The sequence below is a fragment of the Vicugna pacos genome, chromosome 3 (assembly GCF_048564905.1).
Source record: "Vicugna pacos chromosome 3, VicPac4, whole genome shotgun sequence".
In the NCBI taxonomy this organism is placed as follows: Eukaryota; Metazoa; Chordata; class Mammalia; order Artiodactyla; family Camelidae; genus Vicugna; species Vicugna pacos.
In genome coordinates this window covers 4523819-4542414 of record NC_132989.1, presented here as the reverse complement: position 1 = coordinate 4542414, position 18596 = coordinate 4523819, and the positions used below count along the sequence as shown (strand labels likewise).

The 18596-nt window shown below is 46.9% G+C and overlaps 1 protein-coding gene across 11 annotated transcripts in view; it reads left to right on the top strand.

Annotated features, from left to right (window-relative positions):
- The first annotated feature begins 1925 nt into the window (after positions 1–1925).
- Positions 1926–18596, top strand: part of PGBD2 (piggyBac transposable element derived 2) — a 34682-nt gene continuing 18011 nt past the window's right edge. For 5 of the 11 annotated variants that reach the window (XR_012066116.1, XR_012066130.1, XR_012066121.1 and 2 more), the window contains exons 1-3: positions 1926–2085; positions 7701–7779; positions 16323–16386. Coding sequence is in view for 3 of the 11 variants with exons in the window: in XM_072952771.1 (XP_072808872.1) it covers positions 16370–16386 (17 nt within the window). In the remaining 8 variants the exon portion in view is untranslated. Of the gene's footprint in view, positions 2086–7700; positions 7792–16322; positions 16387–18596 lie in introns of all 11 variants that reach the window. The other 6 variants (XR_012066117.1, XR_012066122.1, XM_072952778.1 and 3 more) reach the window with 3 other exon arrangements.

Genomic DNA, 18596 nt, shown 5'->3' with positions numbered 1-18596 from the left:
CTACTTATGAAGGCTAAAAACATTGAGTCCTTCCTGACTCCTTTCCCTCATGTTCTACATCCAATCTATAAGCAAATCCTCTTGTCTCTACCTTCAAAATGTATTCCGAAGCCCAGTACTTCTCTCTGCCTCCGCCATCCACACCGTGGTCCAAATCACCATCATATCTGGTCTGACCCTCTACCATAGCCTCGTTTGGCTTTATTTTTGCTTCACCTCAGAGGGCACTTAGAAAATCTTCATCAGACCACACTCCTCCTCTGCTGGGGCCCAAAGTGAACACTGAGGCCGGCCACCCACCTGGCCTCCCCAACTTCGTTTTTTTGGACCCTCCTTGTATACTCTGCTCCAGCCATGCTGTTGCTTAAAAGTGCTGGGCTGGCCTCCACCTCAGGCCTTTGACTATTCTCTGTGTTTCAAGCATTTCCCCCTTGAATTCTGCATGGTTTACTCTTAATAGCTTTTCTTTTTTCCCTCAAATATGTTTTTTTCAGGGAGACCTTCCCTGACCACACTGTTTAAAACTGGATTCCCACCCTACTTCACTGCTTTCTCTTTCTCCGTAGCTCTTTTCACTTTGACATACCATATATTTGACTTGTTTACTGTTTCTCTCGCTGGAATGTAAGCAGTGACTGCCACGGAGTGAGCTTTCAGTAAATATTTGTTGAATGGATGAATGACTGAATGAGACGGACGTTCTGGAGAACCAAGCATGGTAGGAAATACTGACCTCATGTTACCTAAAAAGCACCCTACCTCCCCCAGGGCTCACCGTCTACCCTCTTTACTTGCTTCATTTTTCTTCACAGCACTTATCACCTTTCAGTATATTACATACAATTACAAAGTGAGTCCCGTGAGAACGAGGACATTTTGTTCTCTGCTGTATTTGGTTTGCAGGGCAAGACATATATGTGGAATGAACAATGACAAAGTTGAGTGTGACCTTGGCTCCAGAATCTCACAAACTGGCATGATGTTTTACTTTTTTGACCCAGGGGATTTGGAACACGCTTCACAGTGACCAAAAACCCTTATGCTGAAGCGCCAGGGTGGAGGAGCAAATACAGAACCTTCACTACTTGGCCCACTTCTTGAATGTTTAGCACTGTTTGGTCCCAAGGCTTTTAGTGATTAGACAAACCCTTGGAGGCCAAGGCACCCTTTTCTGTAAAGTACTCTGTCCTGTATACCTTATGGGGCGATGAGTCTCAAGTGGTGCGTGTTGGGGGTGGGGGGAAGAGGGTGGGGGTGGGCTAAGGTGCCCCCCAGGTTATGTTGTCTGCAGACACTTTTAGTTGTCATAACTGGGGGAGCAGGGGTGTGGTGTGCTACTTGCACCTAGTGGGTAAAGGATGTTCAAAATCCTAACATCAGGGCTGCCAGATTTGGCAAATAAAAATATCTGTGGGTAGGAGTCGCCATATAAATACGTATCGCCTACTTAAAGTTTAACCTTAGAGTACACCTTTATCTGAAATTCAAATTTAACTGGGCGGCCTACATTTCATCTGAATCTTAACCTTCAATACACGGGACTGGGCCCCACAACGAAGAATTGGCCAAGCCACAAAGGCCAGAGTGTGAGGTTGGACGGTAACGCCCAGATTGTTGGATCCGGCCTCGGTAGGGCTGGGCGGAGCCCCAGGATTTGCATTTCTACTAAGTTCCCAAGTGAAGTCGCTGTTGCTCTGGACTCACAATGGATAGTCACCAACCTAGAGAGAAAAAGGCTTCGTGCCTTCGTGAGAACCAGCGAGGAACGCGTCCAGGCTTGCACCGCAGCGAGCAAAGCGCGTGGAGGCGGCAAAAGAAGAAAGAACATTTCTGCTGTCCAGGCCCTTTCTTGGAAGCACTTCCGGGTTCCCTCTAGGCGCCGCGGAGGCCCCAAGGTCTCTATGGTCGCTGGCCACGGGGGCGTGTCCTGGGGGAGCGGAAGGCGGGCCGAGGCGAGCCGCGCTCTCTCGTGCCGGACGTTGCGCGGCCGCGACGCCCGATGCCGCGGGGGCTGCGGTGCTCCGGGCTCCGCGCTGCGGGTAGCGTCTGCCGCGCACCCACGCGGCTCCGGACCGTTCAGTGCAGGTAGGCGTCGCCCCGTTCGCCGACCGGGCCCCGCTTGGATGTGGGAGCGGTGGGCCCTGGCGTTGCGTTTTCTCAACGGCGCCCGGGGCGTTGGCTCTTGTTGCCGCCCGCGGGCGGTGGGCAGGCGGGACCGAAGCGGGAACAATGGAGCTCCGGGCGCCGAGCGGGGGCGCTCCCGCTGCGGGACGGGGAGGCGGGGCGGGGAGCAGAGCAGGCTCGGCGCGGGGCACGGCCGGGCGCGCTAGTGCGGGATGTACCTAGGGCGGGTGCCTGGGACCCTGGGCGGGGCCGGGGGCGCAAGTGCGGGATGCACCGAGGGCGGGTGCCTGGGACCCTGGGCGGGGCCGGCCTGACCCTGAAGGGACTGTGGGCGGAGTGGGCGGCGGCTCCGCGGGGCGGCAGGGGACGCGCTGGGTGCAGGGCGTTTCTGCCGGTCCTCTTTCCTTCTGGGATGGCATAGGTTGCCTAGGGTCTTTCTTTTCCCTTTTCCCCCGCTTTTCGTTTGGTATTGAGATGGGTAGGAGAGGAAGGGGAAGGGCCCTTCATCTCACAAAGACTATTCCTGAGCCGTTTTGCACCTGGCTCAACTCTGAGGTATTTACATTTATAAAATGTCTTATTTAAAAAAGATTTTTATTTTGGAAATAACTTAAGAATTTGAAAAAAAGTTAAAAAAAAACTAGTACAAAGAATCCCCACACTCTTAATCAGCTAGGTTCCCCAAATGTTATTTAACAGAAAAACTAGTTAAACCAGGACATCTAACATCTACAGGCCTTATTCAGATTTTTTTTTTTTTTGCTATTCTCGTCCATTTCCTTTTTGCAGTATGGAATCCAAGTCAGGATTGAGTTGCATTTAGTTGTCAACAGCCATTGGAAAAATTTATATTTTAAACAATGGAGGCCCCCTTACCTCCAGGATCCGTCAGAGTGGCCGTGGGAGCATCAGGTATCAAATCAAAGAGCCTTTCTTCTGTGATGCCAGGGCCAGTTGAGGATGTGCAGCTGGGCCTCTGGGCAGCTTTGGCACGGGTAGTCACCCTCTGTGCCTTGGCCCACCTACCTCGTGGCTGCGCAGCCTCTCCAAATTCTACCCCTGCCTCTCAAGTCAACCTCCTGCCATCAGATCTCTGAAGACTCCCTCCTTGGCCACCTTCTCTTTCAGTGTGGGCTTCCTCCCTGAGTGGTCTCTTGTGGCTTCAAGCATTCCACGGATCCTCAGAAAACTCACTCGTTTATGACTTGAGCCCAGGCCATTTACTGTCCCACACCTGCAGAGTCTGTGGCGTACTGGTATTTCTCCGGGTTATCTCAAAACCATTCCATCCCAATATATGCAAAACGAAGTGCCAAATTCCCCGTGTCTTGTCCCCTGCTAGTTCTCTTCATCTCTGTGAATGGCACCACCCTACCCCAGCCACTTGGCCCGAACCCTAGGAGGCCTCCCTGATCACCTCTTCCCCACCCTTCGATCTGTCCAGACTTGCTGGTTTTCTTTGTGAATCCCCCTTTGTCCAGCCCACTTTTCCCCCCAGGGACCACCCTCCTGACTTTGCCTCCCTGTGCCTGCTTTGGTGCCCTCACCCAGTTGTCTGTACCACAGTCAGAATAAGCTTGTTAAAATGCAGACCCAAGTGTGCCATGCTCTGCCTGTAATCTTTGATTTCCCTTTGCTGTAGGATCTCTTTAACAGTGCCTGCAAGACTCAGCAGAGCTGGTCCACCCTCTTCTTGCACCCTGTCTCCCTCAGGTTCCTTATCCTTTCTTGACTGGCTTGCTTTCCCCCTCATTTGCTAGCCCTCTGCCTGGGACTCGGTTTCCTGCCTACTCAAGGAAGTTTTACCCTTTCTTGCAGATCTCTGGTCTAGCCATCCCTTCCTTAGTTAAGTGTTCTGTGACTTTCCTGACTGGGTCCAGGTCCTAATCTCTCCTACCTCCTCTTTTTGGTAGCCCGTTAGAGTGGTAATTTTATACGGACATGTGTTAGGCATCTAGTAGACACTTGATGTTTGCTAAAGGAATGAAGAAGTGATGGGATGCTGAACTCGGCTGCCTGACTGCCTTTGTCTGGACATTATTCCCGTTGGGTCTGCCAAGCGGGACAAGAAGGATGGAGGGGCCACACAGTAGGGGATAGAGAGGGGGAGATGGCTTCCACTGCTTGTGCTGCCCCGCTACCCTTTGCGTCCTTGGTTGAGTCCACCTCATCAATGAACTCTCCATTGATAGACATTTCCTATGTAAGCTTTCAGAGTATCTTTAGGAATGCATTTTGGTTGGGGTCAATCAAATATTAAGAGTTCCTAGTCTTTTTCCAAATAGCTTTCTCAAAGCCAGAAAGTGAAGATGAAAATGAACTCCTACTGCAGGGTGAGGTGGATGCCCTGGAGTGTGGCCATTTGCTCTGCAGCACAAATTGTTCAATTTGGCAGGCATTTACCTGCTGTCTGTTGCATGCCAGGAGCCGTGTTGGCTTCTGGGGATACAGAGATGAGTAAGTTCTGTGCCCACCCTGCCATCAGAGGGCGCACGGTGAAGTCACTGTGAAGCGATCGAGGTAAAAATTGTAAAAGAGTAAGCCTCGACTTGGAGAAGGGTGTTGCAGGGCACGGGTTGGCCTGAGCTGAGGCAGGGGCTGGGTGGGGGAAGGCTGGGGAGCCGGCTGTGAGCGGCCTGGACCTGTTTCCAGCGCTCGTGGGATTGTGACCTGGGGAGGTTCTCCGTCACAAGGATGGGCTCGTGTGGGAGCTGTCACTGAATGTTGGCGAGTGGACAAGAGCCAGCCTAGGGTACGACAGAGAAAAAGGCGATGAGCTCAGCTGCTGAGGGTGATGTAATTGTGAGATGGCAACACAGGTCATACTCCCTGACCCAAACCCAGCCAGACATGGGGATGAGATGGAATGTCTGAATTACATCAAAGTCATACAGCAGCATGCCTTAATCAAACATGAGATTTATTGCAACAATAAGTATATTGATATCTATAGTAAGTGATTACAAATAGACATTGTAAAGAGCCTCAGATAATTTCAGGTTTTGCTGCCAAAGAGTTTGTTCCCAAATTTTGAAGAAAATGTTTAGTTTTGAGAATTTCAGGGGAGGGGTTGTGGATCGGAAAAAATAGCTGTCATTTGTAGAGTCAGGGCTGCTGCTTGTGCGTCACGCTCGTTGACGCTCATCATCAGAACAGCCCTACGAGCGTTGATACCAGGAAGATCCCATTTTACAGGCGAGGCGATGAGGGCACAGAGAGGGTAAGTGATCTGCCCACAGTCACACAGCTCGCCACTGACGGCTCCATAGTCCGCATTTTCACCAGACTGCGTACGTGTGAATGGGAGTTTGGGGAGTTGCAGGACCACAGTCTTTTCTTCTACATCTCATGCCCCTGACACCTGCAGCCAGCCTGTGGGAGCACCAAGGGAGGTCAGACAGGAGGGGAGGCGGGAGCCCTGTACAGGCTGTGGTTGCATCCTGTGTAGATACATTGAATGCCTGTGGGGACTTGTTTCCTGGATGCCTGGGGCCAGTGGCCTGGTTGGGCGCTGAGCTTTTCTCATAAATACAACATGGACTGGACCAGAGAGGGGGCGGGTGGTCAGAGGGCGTTGACAAGCTGGGATGCAGGCTGGCTGGGCTTTGAGAAAACTCAGGTGCCTGATTTCACAAGGATTCTGTAAAGAGATTCTTCATGATGGTCACAGGCTGCTGAGTTGGGAGGTGACTATATTCTAAGTTTCTCTCTCTAGTTACAAAAGATAACGTGTGCTCAGGGACCCCCGCAGGTGAATGCCTTCTGCCTGCCACTCGTCCCTGCAGACAGCGGTCTTCCTGAAGGGCACTGCGTGTGTCAGTGATAGTATTTGCTTATGTGTGGGCACGTGTCCATTTGTGTGTGCATGTATGAGTGTGCAAAATACGCATTCAAAAATACATAAAATGTGCAGGAACGATTTAAAGAATCATGAAAGAACTTTGAGTATTCCATTCAGTTTAAGAAATTGAGCCTTGCCAAAACCTTAGAAATCCCTTGGGTGTCTGCCCCAATTGTGTCTTTTCACATTAACTGCTGTCCTGAAGTACCTTTTAATCACGTCCTTACTTTTCTTTATAATTTTACGTGTGTACATGTCTCCAGATAGTTTTAACTTTTGGTTCTTATAAAATGAAATCATGTAGCAAGTTCTCTTTCTTTCTTTCTTTTTTTGGCTCAATTTCTTTTTTTTTTTTTTTTAATTTTACTCCTTTAAAACTATATTATATTTTCCAAGAATAATTTCCAAATTAAGTTTTCTGTTATTTATATTCTAAACTTATATGTATGTATTCCAGGTTATATTTTACCTTATTCCAGTATGATTTCAGTATGATTAAGACTTTTTAAAGACCATATTTTGCCAAATAGAGTTCACAGAGTATTATCCAGTAATCTAAACTTAAGCCTTAGAATCTACGACTCATCAAGAAACATTCTTATTACAATGCTTTTTAGGACTTGCGTACTGTCCCATGTCCTATGACCTCAGGAATATCAGGATGAAACTATACCTATAAAGAGAAGTATCAAGTAAATTTTAAGAGAGAAATTCATTGTATATTTTTACAAGGAACAATCTGGGGATTTGCATTATAAGGGAAGAAAGCATGAGGAATCAAAGTTAATAGTTACTGCTAATATTTTGAGAAAGCTTTGGCTCAGTGTCTTTTGTTTGAGATTCAGTCAGTGTTGTGTGTGGCTGAAGTTCCTCGTTCCCTTTTTCTGTGGTGGTCCGCTGCATCCCTTCTGTTGAGAGCTGTTTGGGCTGTCTCTGGTCTTTGCTGCTGTAAATAGATCGTGCCACAGTGGGCATCCTTGTCCTGTCCTGTGCACCGTGCAGGAGTTCTGCAGGGTGAGGAGGCTGAGTTGCGGGAAGGGAAGAAAGGGAGATGCTTTTGGCTGTCGGACCTGTGAGGTGATGTGCTACTGTCTCTGGTGGGTGGAGACCTGGCGTGCTGCTCAGCTCCCTACAATGAGTGCTCAGGACAGCTTTCCCACTGGCTCCCACCCTCCCACACACCAAACAATTGTTGGGCTCCAAATGCTGGTGCCGAGACAGAGAACCCCTGCTCTAGGGTAGGTACCTGGGGTGGACTGCTGGCTGGCTGGGTGGGTTTGTGCACTTTGAACTTCAGTAGATACTAACGAGCTGTTTACACTCTTTTCAGCAGTACATGGCCTCTTGAATTACGCATTGTCCTTTTCGGCACTTGATCATCGCTGCCTTTCAGATTTTTGCCAGCTTGGTAAATGTGGAATGATGTCTCACTGTGGAATTTTCATTTCCTGAATAGCAATGAGATTGAGCATCTTTTCGCGTCTGTCTGCTTTTTTATTTCCTTAGAGAAATGCCTCCTGATACCATTTTGCCCGTTTTCCAGTTGTTTTATTTGTGCTTTTCTTAATTGTATCTGGGATTTCTTTATATATACTAGATTCTTCTCATCTCTGAGACACTAACCCTTTATATTTGTTGTAGGTAACTTCTCCAGTTCATGAGTTTATTCTGATGAACAGAGAAGTTCTTGGTTTAAATGGGGAAGAACTTTATTTATGATTAATGGTTTTTGCAGGGAGGTGCGCTTCCTGCCGGATCCCCAGGCAGACAGGACCGCCTCTGAGGAGACCACACTGGAGCAGCACTGAAACCAGGTCTCAGTGAGGGTAACATACCTGCTACCAGGGGCCCAGAAGGGATGGGTGTTGCTCGGGCCCTGGGTGAGCAGGGCTAGAGCCTGGTCACAGGGTCACTTCAGGATCTGTAGTCTGGTCCAAGGCTGGTGGGCCTGTTACTAGAGGCATGGATGGTGTGGCTTCTCCTGAGTCCCTTGTCAGATGGGACTGGTTGCAGGACCATGGCCAGGGAGGCCTGGAGCTGAGTTCATAGGGAGTTGGGGCTGCTTTCAGTTTGCTGGCAGAACCATGTGAGCTTGCCACCAGGCTGCAAGCCTGCCTTTTCAAAGCAGTTGTCCTTGGTCTGCGGGGTCACTGGTTTTTTGTAACCTCCTACCTGGATCCCAAAGCTTCCACAGAGGCACTTTTGTCTGTGGTTGCCTGCCAAATCATTGTTTGTGTAGGAAGATGCAGACTGGGGACTTCCTGTTTCACTATCATGCTAGGGTCACTCCCTGTCTCTCTTTTCCTAGGATAGATCAAACGTGTCAGCTCTGCTATTCAAGGCTCAGTAATTTTATCTGCTTGACCAGTTACTGTGTTGAAATCTCTTTCTATTATGATGCATTTGTCAATTTCTATGATTATATTAATTTTTATTGTATTTTGAAGTTGTATTAGTAGATGCATAAAGTTTAAAATTATTATAGTTTTCTGATGAGTCATACCTTTTTTCCTGTGAAGTTACCTCATTACCTCTGAAAAGACTTCATTTTAATCTTATTTGTTGTTTTTGATTGTAAAAAACACATGAAATAAAATCTACCACCTTAACCACTTTTAAGTGTACATTTCAGTGGTGTTAAGTGTATTCACATTGTTGTACAATCTTCAGAACTTCTCTATTTAACAAAACTGAGGCTAAAACCATTAGATGTCAACTTTCCATTTTCTCGTCCACCACCCCTGGTAACCACCATTCTTCTTTGTGTTTCTGTGAATTTAAATACTTTAGATATCCATGTAAGTGCAATCACACAGTATTTGTCTTTTTGTGACTGGTTTATTTCACTTAGCATAATATCCTGCAAGTTTCATCCCCAAGTTGTAACATGTGACAAGATTTCCTTCCTTTTAAGGCTGAATAATGTTCTGTTGTAGGTATACAGCGCCTCTTGATCCATTTATCTATAGGTGGACATTTGAGTTGCTCTTATCTCTTGGCTTTTGTGAATGGTGCTGCTGTGAACCTGGGTGTCCCTTTGAGACTCAGCTTTCAGTTCTTTTGGTTAAATGCCCAGAAGTGGGATTGCTGGATCCTATGGTAGTTCTATGTTTAAGTTTTGGAGGAACCACCATACTGTTTGACATAGTGGTTTCACCATTATGCATTCCCGTCAGCAGTGCACAAGGGTTCCAGTTTCTCCACATCCTTACCAGCATTTGTTATTTTCTGTTTTCGTGATAGTGGTTATCCTAGTGGGCATGTGGTGATACCCCATTATGGTACGGTTTGCATCTCTCTAATGATTTGGGATGTTGAGCATCTTTTCATATCCATATAATGGCCATTTATATATCTTCTTTGCAGAAATGTCTGTTCGTATTTTTTGTCCTTTTTTTAAATTGAGTTACTTTTTGTTATTGTGAAGCTATAAGAGTTCTTTATACATTATTGATATTGACTCCAACTTTATCCTTTTACATGGATATCCAGTTTTTCCAACACCATTTTTTAGAGACCATCCTTTCCCTATCAAGTGTTCTTAGCACTGTTTTTGAAGATTACCTGACTGAATACCTGAGAGTTTATTTCTGGCTCTCTGTTCTGATTCATTGATCCATATGTCTGCATTTATGCCAGTACCACACTTTTGATTTCGGTAGCTTTGTAACATGTATTGAAATGAGGAAGTTTAAGTCTTCCAACTTTGTTCTTCTTTTTTAAAATTATTTTGGCCATTTGAGGTTCCTTGGTATTCCATATGAATTTTTGAATGGATTTTTCTATTTCTGCAAAAAATGCCATTGGGGTTTTGATAGAGATTGCATTGAATCCGTAGGTCATTTTAGGTAGTTTTAACATATTACCAATATTAAGTCTTCCAGTAAATGAGCATAAGATGTCTTTCCATTTTTTTGGTGTTTTTTAAAAATTGTTATCATTAATGTTTATAATTGTCAGTGTACAGCTCTTTCACCTCCTTGGTTAGGATTGTTCCTGAATATTTTATTCTTTTTAATGCTGTGGTAGATGGAGTTGTTTACCTAATTCCCATTTCAGGTTGTTCATTGGTAATGTACAGAAATGCAGCTGATTTTAGTGTGTTGATTTTGATTCCTCCAACTTTGCTGAATTTGCTTATTTGTTCTAACAGATTAAAAAAACTCCTTAGGAATTCCTTACATGTAAGATCGTGTCATCTGCAAACAAGATAATTCATTCCTTCATTCTCAATTTGGATGCCTTTTCTTTCTTTTTCTTGCATAATTGCTCTGGCTGGGACTTCTAGTACTGAGTTGAACAGGATGGCCAGAGTGGCCATCCTTGTCTTCATCCTGTGTTTAGAGGAAAAGCTTTCAGTCTTCCACTATTTTATGTGACGTTAGCTGTGATTTTTTTTCATGCATGGCCTTTGTTATGTTGAGATGGTTTCCTTCTCTTCCTAGTTATTAAGTGTTTTTTTTATCATGAAAGACTGTTGAATCTTGTTAAATACATTTTCTTCATCAATTAATATGAACATATGGTCGATTTCTACCTGATTTTTAATTGGTTGAAGTTTATACGTTGAACTATTCTTGCATTCCAGAAATCCCACTTTGTTGTGATGCATAATCTTTTCAATGTGCTGTTGAATTCAGTTTGCTAGTGTTTTATTGAGGCTTTTTGTATCCATATTCATCAAGGCTGTTGGTCTTTAGTTTTCTTCTAGTGTTTTCCTGGCTCTAGAATCAGGGTAAGTTTGGCTCATTTATCGTATTTTTCAGTTCCACAATTTCTTTTTCAGTTTCTATCTGTTGATATTTTCATTTTGTGCATGCATTTCCTGATTTTGTTCAGTTGTCTTATTTGTCTTCTCTTTTAGCTCACCGAATACCTTTAAGAAATTGTTTTGAATTCTTCATTAAGAAATTCAGCAATCTGCTTTTCTTTTAGGGTCCATTCTGGAGTTTTACTTTGTTCCTTTGATTGGGCCATGTTTCCTTGTTTCTTTGTCTGCTTTGTGATCTGTTGTTGAGATTTGGCCATTTGAAAAAAAAACTGTCTCCTTACCTGGTCTTTATGGACCAGGTTTGTTCAGAGGAATATCTTCACCAGCCACCCCACTGGAAGTTTGGGACCTCTCCATCCTTTTGTAGTGAGGACTCTTCTCTAGACCTGTGTGTGTGCTTTTAAGTGTCTCCATTTCCATACGCTGCCTGTCTGTCCTTCTTCTCAAGAGCTTGTCATTTCTTGCTCTCCCTGGCATCTGCTTCCTGAATTGCAGGCTCTGGAGCTGCTGTACTGTGACACCTGCCTACGTTTTCAGGGTCTCCCAAACTCTGCTGCCATGCCTGGTAGTGCTCCAGGTCTGCAGAGACACAGGTCTGTCCGCCCCGCAACCTCCAGGCAAACCAGAATGTTGGGCACAGAGCTCACTTGTTTCCATCTCAAGGGAGGAGCCCCCATAGGCAGGGTTTCCTCCCAGCTGCACCCGACTGCGCTGAGTTGGGGGAGAAGCGTGAGTCCGCAGAATGCCATGAACTTTCCTCCCTTTTTCAATGGAATCCCTGCTTGGTTCTGTATTGGCGTGGGTTTTCCATTGGCCCCTGGCTCCCTGGCTCCCCGGCTCCCCGCCTCCCTGCCCTCGTTTCCTGAGACAAGAGAATGAGGAAAGGCAGAGGAAAGAAGCAAGAGACTGGTCTTAGGTTGGACGTTTTTATATGATTATTAGGAAATAAAGTGAATAAAGCAAATACTGATAGGGGTGAAACAAAGGGGGAACAGGAAGGGAAGAATCAATAGGACTTACCTCAGCAGGTGGAAATCTTTAGATAGTTATTAAGAAATGGGATGAATAAAATGGACATTGATGGGATTAAAACAAAGGTTTTAATACAGCCCTGCTAAAGGTTAGGTGGACCAAAGGGACCTCCTGCTGGTCCCCCAACATTTGGGGGTCCCATACAAGTCTGCTCTGTTTACCTCAGTTTCGAGAAATGAAAAGCCAGAAGGCAGAGAATACAATGAGAAACAGCACCAGCGGTCGCCTGGGGCAGTGGGTAGGCACATTAAGTTAATAAGCGACAGAAGGGTGAGGGTTACTTGGCTCAACCCTGGCTGAAAACACTTGGATAGGCCTACTGGCCTGGTTCCCTGCCCAAGCAAGGCTGTGAGATGGGTTCTGGGGTGCCTGGGTTTCCTGGTAAGCCCTCTTTGATGGCTGGGACTGGGTAGTGTCCTCAGCAGTAGGCAGTGCTATGAATTAATTAGCTTTGCTGCCTGGATGAGGCAGCAGAATAGGTGCTGAGACCAGCACAGCTCATTTGTTTGCACAATGAAATAGCTCGTGAGATGGAGCGACTAGTTTCATGATGCAGGTGGAGAGAGTCATGGGCTGTGCTCTCTGCTCAAGTGCCCCTGTGAGTGGGGCAATGGAGTGGGCTACCCAGCTTCCCGTGTGCTGTTGTTAGGTTCCCTGGCGAGGCAGGTTCACAGCTGCGTTTAGCAGTGAGCAGGGATACAGTTAGGTGCCCAGTCAAGGCAGGGCCAAGATGTCTTTATTGATGATCTGCCTGTGATGCAGGAAAATGGATGTGGGGCGTGAGGAGGGCTGTGTGTCAGGTCTTGGTTGAGCCCCTGGGACGTGCCCCGCCAGGTGTGGGTCCTTGGCTTCACGCAGGAAAGAATTCAAGGGCAAGCTACGGTTGAGTAAAGGTGGATTTCTTTAGAGAGATGCATACTGCATTGGGTGTAAGGCAAGAGAAAGGCAAGGAACGGGGTGTGGGAATTGGGTGCTCAGGTTAAAGTAAAAGTAGGCACACACTTCATCTCCAAAGAGGAGGGTTCAAAAAAGGGCCACTAGGCATGATGGTGTCAGTTTTTATGGGCTCAGGAGCTTCACACGCCTACAGGTGGGACCATTCCAACTGCCCTGGGGAAGCGGCTGGGATTCCCGGGGATGGGGCCACCGCCCATTCTTTGGCCTTTTGCAGTTAGCCTTGGGGCTCTTGTGGCGCCTCCGGGCATGCTATGCTATTTGATCAGGCTGTTACAGTGAGCATATAATGAAGCTCAAGGTCTACTAGGAGTCCAACCTCTTAATCCTCAAGGCCAACTGGGATTTGAATTTTCCACCATTTTGGTGTTAAATTGCTGTCATTCCTTGAGTGGCTGTGCCCTGCCCCCTTCCCTCCTGTCTCACTTGGTTTCTTTAAACCTTACATTGTGGGCACAACGTGACCACCGGCTGGTGATGCGGGCTGGTAAAAGAATCTACCAGAGGCCAAGGAGACTTTAGGAAAATTTAACAGTTATGTTGCTATAGGCAACAGTGGACCGCACAGGCAAGAGGTGCGTGAGCGCCAAGGGGGACCGCGAGTGCTGAGGGTGGCCACGCAGAGTCTTTTATTTGGGGGGCGGGGGCTGTGAGCACCAGGAGTAGGGGGCTGCATGACTGGTTTGTGCACAGGTGCCTGACTGGTTTTAAGATCTGTCAGGGGCCATTCTGAATAACAGGGTTTACAACTCTGATAAGGGCAGGATGTGAGGCCCAGCCACCTAAGGTATTGTGAGATGCATTATTCCTTGGGGCAGTTTAGCTTTGTTAGGTTAAATGCACATCAAGAGAAGTTGTTTGGTAGCTTGCAGAAATGCAGGGATGTGAAGGGTCCCGCAGTGGGGAGGCCGGGTTAAGGTGTCCATAGGCCCCAGGCAGACAGAGCGCCCAGGGGCCGGGGTTTTATGACTCTAGAGAGGGCCAGCCGGCTTCACACCTTTAACTGTTTTCAAAACTCCTACTAAGTTGGTTAAGGCAACTTCTGGTTGTTTTTTCAGTGTTTCTGTTGAGGGTGAGAGTTTCCTAGGCCTCTTGTTTCGTTGACGTCACTCTTGTTTTTGACTCGTTAAGTTGTTATTATGTGTTCTTAAATTTATATTTGATTTTGGTTTGTTGATGTTGTTTTGGTGTTTTGTTCTTTTTAAAATTTGCCTGATATTGGCCATTTCGTATTTTGGTATTTTTTGGTTATTTGGTATTTTTTATATTAAGTTTTTTTGGGGAGGTCTTTCTGTTTGTTTTTTTTTTTCTTTTTAAACTTTTATTTGGTTCTTATTTTTTTTCTTTATTTTAAAATTTTTCTTTGGTTCCCTTTAACTGTACTTGAAGATTTTCTTTTCAAATTTATTGGTTTTTTTGTTCATATTGTTCCTTGTAATTTATAAAACATACGTGTTTTATGTTCTCTGTCTCGTGGTTACGGGATCTGGATCTGTGGGTCTGATTCTCCTGTCCGTTGTTTCTGCTGGTTCCCACTCATGGTGCTTTGTTCCCTTGTTTATTTTGTGACCTTTCTTTCCCCAGCCGCCCCGACCCCTCCACCTCCAGACCAAGTTCATGTCCTTTGGAACTGTTACCAGTAGAGTTCTTTGATGTCTTTGTTGGAATATATTCCTTCTGAGGGATTTTGTTTATCTCCACCTACCCCCACCCCGGCAGGGGGCACTACCAGTGAATGTCATTTGCAGTTAAAATTTTCACTTGTGGTTGTTGGGATCAATAAGAAATGTGAATTGGCTTATAAACCTTCATGGTTACAGATTCTTGGGAGATTCTTCACTAATGAAGTGGTAAGTTTAAATCAAGCATGTTCACTTTTCTGGCCACTTCTGCACTGGGGTTATTTATCATTCATCTGCATTTCCGGGGTGCAGCGCTTTGGCAGTGCCTCTATTCAGTCCTCCTCTGTTAGCCCTTTAAGTGGTCCTGTTTCTCATCTCTAGATTACACGTGGCCCTCAGAATCACCTCAGTGTCACCTGGGCTCATGAGAGCTCAGGGTGAAAGCTAGCTAATGAATGAACTCACTTAGTAGGGTTACCTTTTTCTCATTGTTTTATGGGGGATTTTTTATGTGTTCTGGATATTGGTTCTTTGCTGCTTGTCTGCATCGTGAGTAACTTCTGACAGACCGCAGCTTTGGCGTTAGTTTTCTGTGCTTTGTTGTAAGATGTTATATTAGTCATTTATTACTGCACCACAAATTAGAAGCTTAGAAGCTTAAAAACGACAAACATTTTTGAATCTCTGTTCCTGCCAGTTGGGAATCCAAATGTGACTTAGCTGAGTTCCGGTTGGCCTGGGGTCTTTAATGAGGTTGCAGACAAACTGTCAGCAGGGTCTGTGGCCTCATCTGAAAGCTCGACTGGGCGGTTCCCTGTGGGTCAGTGGACTGAGGGCTTAGTCCCCTCTGGCTGTTGGCCAGGGACCTCCCTCAGTTCCTTGCCCTGCGGGCGTTTCCTCAGCTAGCTCAGAAACATTGTAGCTGTCTTCCTTTGGAGTCAGTGAGTGAGAGAGCAAGAGAGACAGTGTGCATAAGGTGGTTCATTTATAGTCTAATCTCAGAAGAGACATCCTATCACTTTTGCCATATTCTACTTGTTGGAATTAAGTCACAAGGTCCAGCCCACTCAAGGGAAGACAATTATATAAGGGTGTGAATGCTGTGAGGTAGGGATCTTTGGGGACCATCTTGGACGCTGCCTACTACAGATGTGTTGCAAGTTTGATGTGGTTAAAATTATCCATTCTCCTTTAAGCTTCTGCGTTTTCCGTAAGAAAGGTAATCCTATGCTACGGTCATTAATGTACGTAAAAGTTTAAATGTTTTGCTTTTTTGTGATTAGTGCTGAATACGTCTAGGACTTAACTGTCTTAATACAGTAGCTACTGTCCACATATGACTGTTTAAATTAAAACGATTTAAAATTACACAAAATTAAAAATTCACTTTCTCAGTCATACCAGCCAGTGCCTGGCACCCACGTGTGGCTCATGGCTGCCATGCTGGACAGCACTGATAGAAAACATTTCTGTTGCTTTGGCAAGTTCTGTTGGCAGCACTGACATAGGACAGTTTTCAACCAGGAGAGATTTCTCCTCCCACCTTCCCCACCAGGGGGCACCTGGCAATGTCTAGACTGTAGAAACCTTTTTGCTTTACACAGTGAGGGGAGTGGTGGTTCTGTTGGTGTTTATCAAGTAGATGGAGGCCCAGGATCCTGTTAAACATCACGTAATACGTAAGACAGGTCCCCTACAACCAAGACTCATCCAGCCCCAAATGCCAGTTCTTTTGACTACGGGAAACCCTGCCGCAGAACGTATTTTGCTGTGTGTCTGTGTAGTGTGAGATGGGGAGCCTCGTTCTTTTCCCTCTGACGAGCCGGCCAGCTGGACACCACTTCCTGTGTGTACTTGTCCATTTCCTTCTGGTTGGTAGTGAACCGGAGACGTTTTTTCCCCTTAAATGGTAGAGTAGATCCCATTGCCTGGCTAATTAAGATACAATTTCTGAAAACTGCCTTCTGTTGTCTTACAGATTTTTAGACCCTGTGAGTAAAGACAGCCTCGTGTTCCCAGTATATCATGGCTTCATCTTCAAGGTAGGAGTCGTATCTGGTGAACGGCTTTCTGCAAGGACAGCTCACTCTTGAGCACATGGGAGTTAAGGGTGCTGAGGCCCCGTGCAGTTGGAAATCTGGGTATAACTTTAGAGTTGGGCCCTCTGCACCAGGAGTTCCAACCAACTGAAGATCGTGTAGTGTTCTCGCATGTATTTATTGAAGAAAGTCCACGTTTAAGTGGATTCAGGCAGTTCAGACTCACGTTATTCAAGGGTCAGCTGTGTTTACGCCTTTGCTTTCGAAAGGCCCAGTCTGTGACACTTGCAGCTCTTGGTCCTGCTGGTCTCCCTAAGCAGCTGGCATCTGTGACGCGCCAAGGAGGGAGAAGAAAGAGGAAGACTGGAGGAAAGACAGGCAGACAAAGGAGTGTGTATGGTGCGGTACGGGTACGGTTGTGTAGATCTGGTTCCGCACTGGATCTGAAAGCGTGATTTACTTTGCTCGTCTGTCAGCGCGGAAGGTGGTTGTCCTTGGGGCTGGCTCAGTTCCTGCGGGCTCTCCCGCTGCAGGGGTTTGAACAGCCACGTGTGGAAAGTGTTCGGAGACCTGGGGGTGAGCAGCAGCTCGGATGGCGAGACCAGCAAAGACTGTGTAAAGACTGTGTGCCTGGCAGGCCTGGACCTGCCGCTGCAAACCAGGGGAGGCCGTGCGAGGCGGGGAGATGACTGATGCCCTTTGAGAACGTGTCTCAGTTCGAGGTCCGTGGGAAGGAAGGGCTTCTCAGGGTTCCTCTCCTTTGAAGTCTGGCCTTCCTTCCTGGCCGGCCTGTGGAGAGCTTGAGGCACACCTCACCTCCCCAGAGGTCAGACCTCTTGCGCCCTAGCCTCCAGCATAGGGGCTGGCGGATTCAGTGCCCTGGAAGTAAGGTTGGAGTGAATTTCTTAACGCAGCCTAAACTCCAGAGTCTAAGGGTAGGTCTGCAGAGAAATAGCCTTCGTGGAAAAGCCTGCATCCTTCATCCGGGGCGGGGCTTTGCTCACGCAGAGGCCAGGGTATAGGGCAGCAGGATTGCCCACTTCCCCACGTCTGGTCTGTTCTCATAGCTAGAGTCATGTATCTGCCCCTCACTGCCATGCTTCACCCTCCTCGTGGGTTTCCTGTGATAGCTGAGCAGAACTGGAGGTCCTGATCAAGGCGCCTAGAGCCCTGTGGGGCCTTGACCTTGGACCCGACCACCTCTGTTCTGCTCTCCTCTCCTCACTGCGTCTGCAGCCTCACTGATCTCCTCGCTGTTCGCAGACATCACGTCCCTTCAACCACAGGGCCTTGCACGTATTTGCTCTTTCTCTCTTCCCGGGACACACTGTCTCCAGCTGTCTGCAGGGCTCACTCCTTCACCTCTCCGGGCCGCCTGACCTGTGAGCCTTCCCGCGTCACCTGTCTAGCACCCCCCAGCCCTGTTCCTTTGCTGCACTCCCTCTCTCTTCTTCAGAATGGCCCTTATCACTACCTGGTTCCATCCTGCATAGCTGTGTGTTTGGTGATCTGTCATCCACCTCCTCCGTCTGGAAACAAGTGCTCTGCAGGTTGAGGGTGGAGTGTGCCCACTGCCAGCCCCTCAGCACCTGCTCGTGGTTGGCGCTTCTCAAATACAAATATCTCTTGCCATTCATTTGGTTCCCACGTGGTCAGGGAGAGGTAGAAGGGCAGGGGTTTTCATGTTTCCAAATCTGTTTGGCTTGTGAATTGCAATTAGTATGCAGTAGTGTGTCAGATATTGAGAGAGCCTTGTGAAAATCTGTCTGAATTGGTTTAGCTCCTGAATTTGGGTGGTTGAGTGTTCAAGCAGGGCGAGCTTGAGAATTTGGAAAGTAAGGAAACTTTGCCAAATGAATAAGAGAAAGGGAAGAGATAGATATGGCTAAAGTCTGAAAGTAGAGCAGCTGGGACCACTGTGTCAGGGGACATCAGGGGACTTCAGTGGCCCAGGTTTCCAATTGCAGGTGATACCAGTGGCCCTGATTCGTCACTGGAGGGTGTCCTCTATACAGAACATTTTATTTAACAAGGAAAGGGGTTATGAAATACCTCTTTAGAATACTTCTTGTCATTAAAATACTTTTGCGCTTAAAGCGGTAATCTGTGTTTGTCCGGAAAATTCACTCATCTGGTGCTGTGCCTGGCAGTGCCCAGTCCGAGGTGCCATTGCAGCAGGAGTCCTCGTTGTGAGCAATGTTTTAATGGGGTTT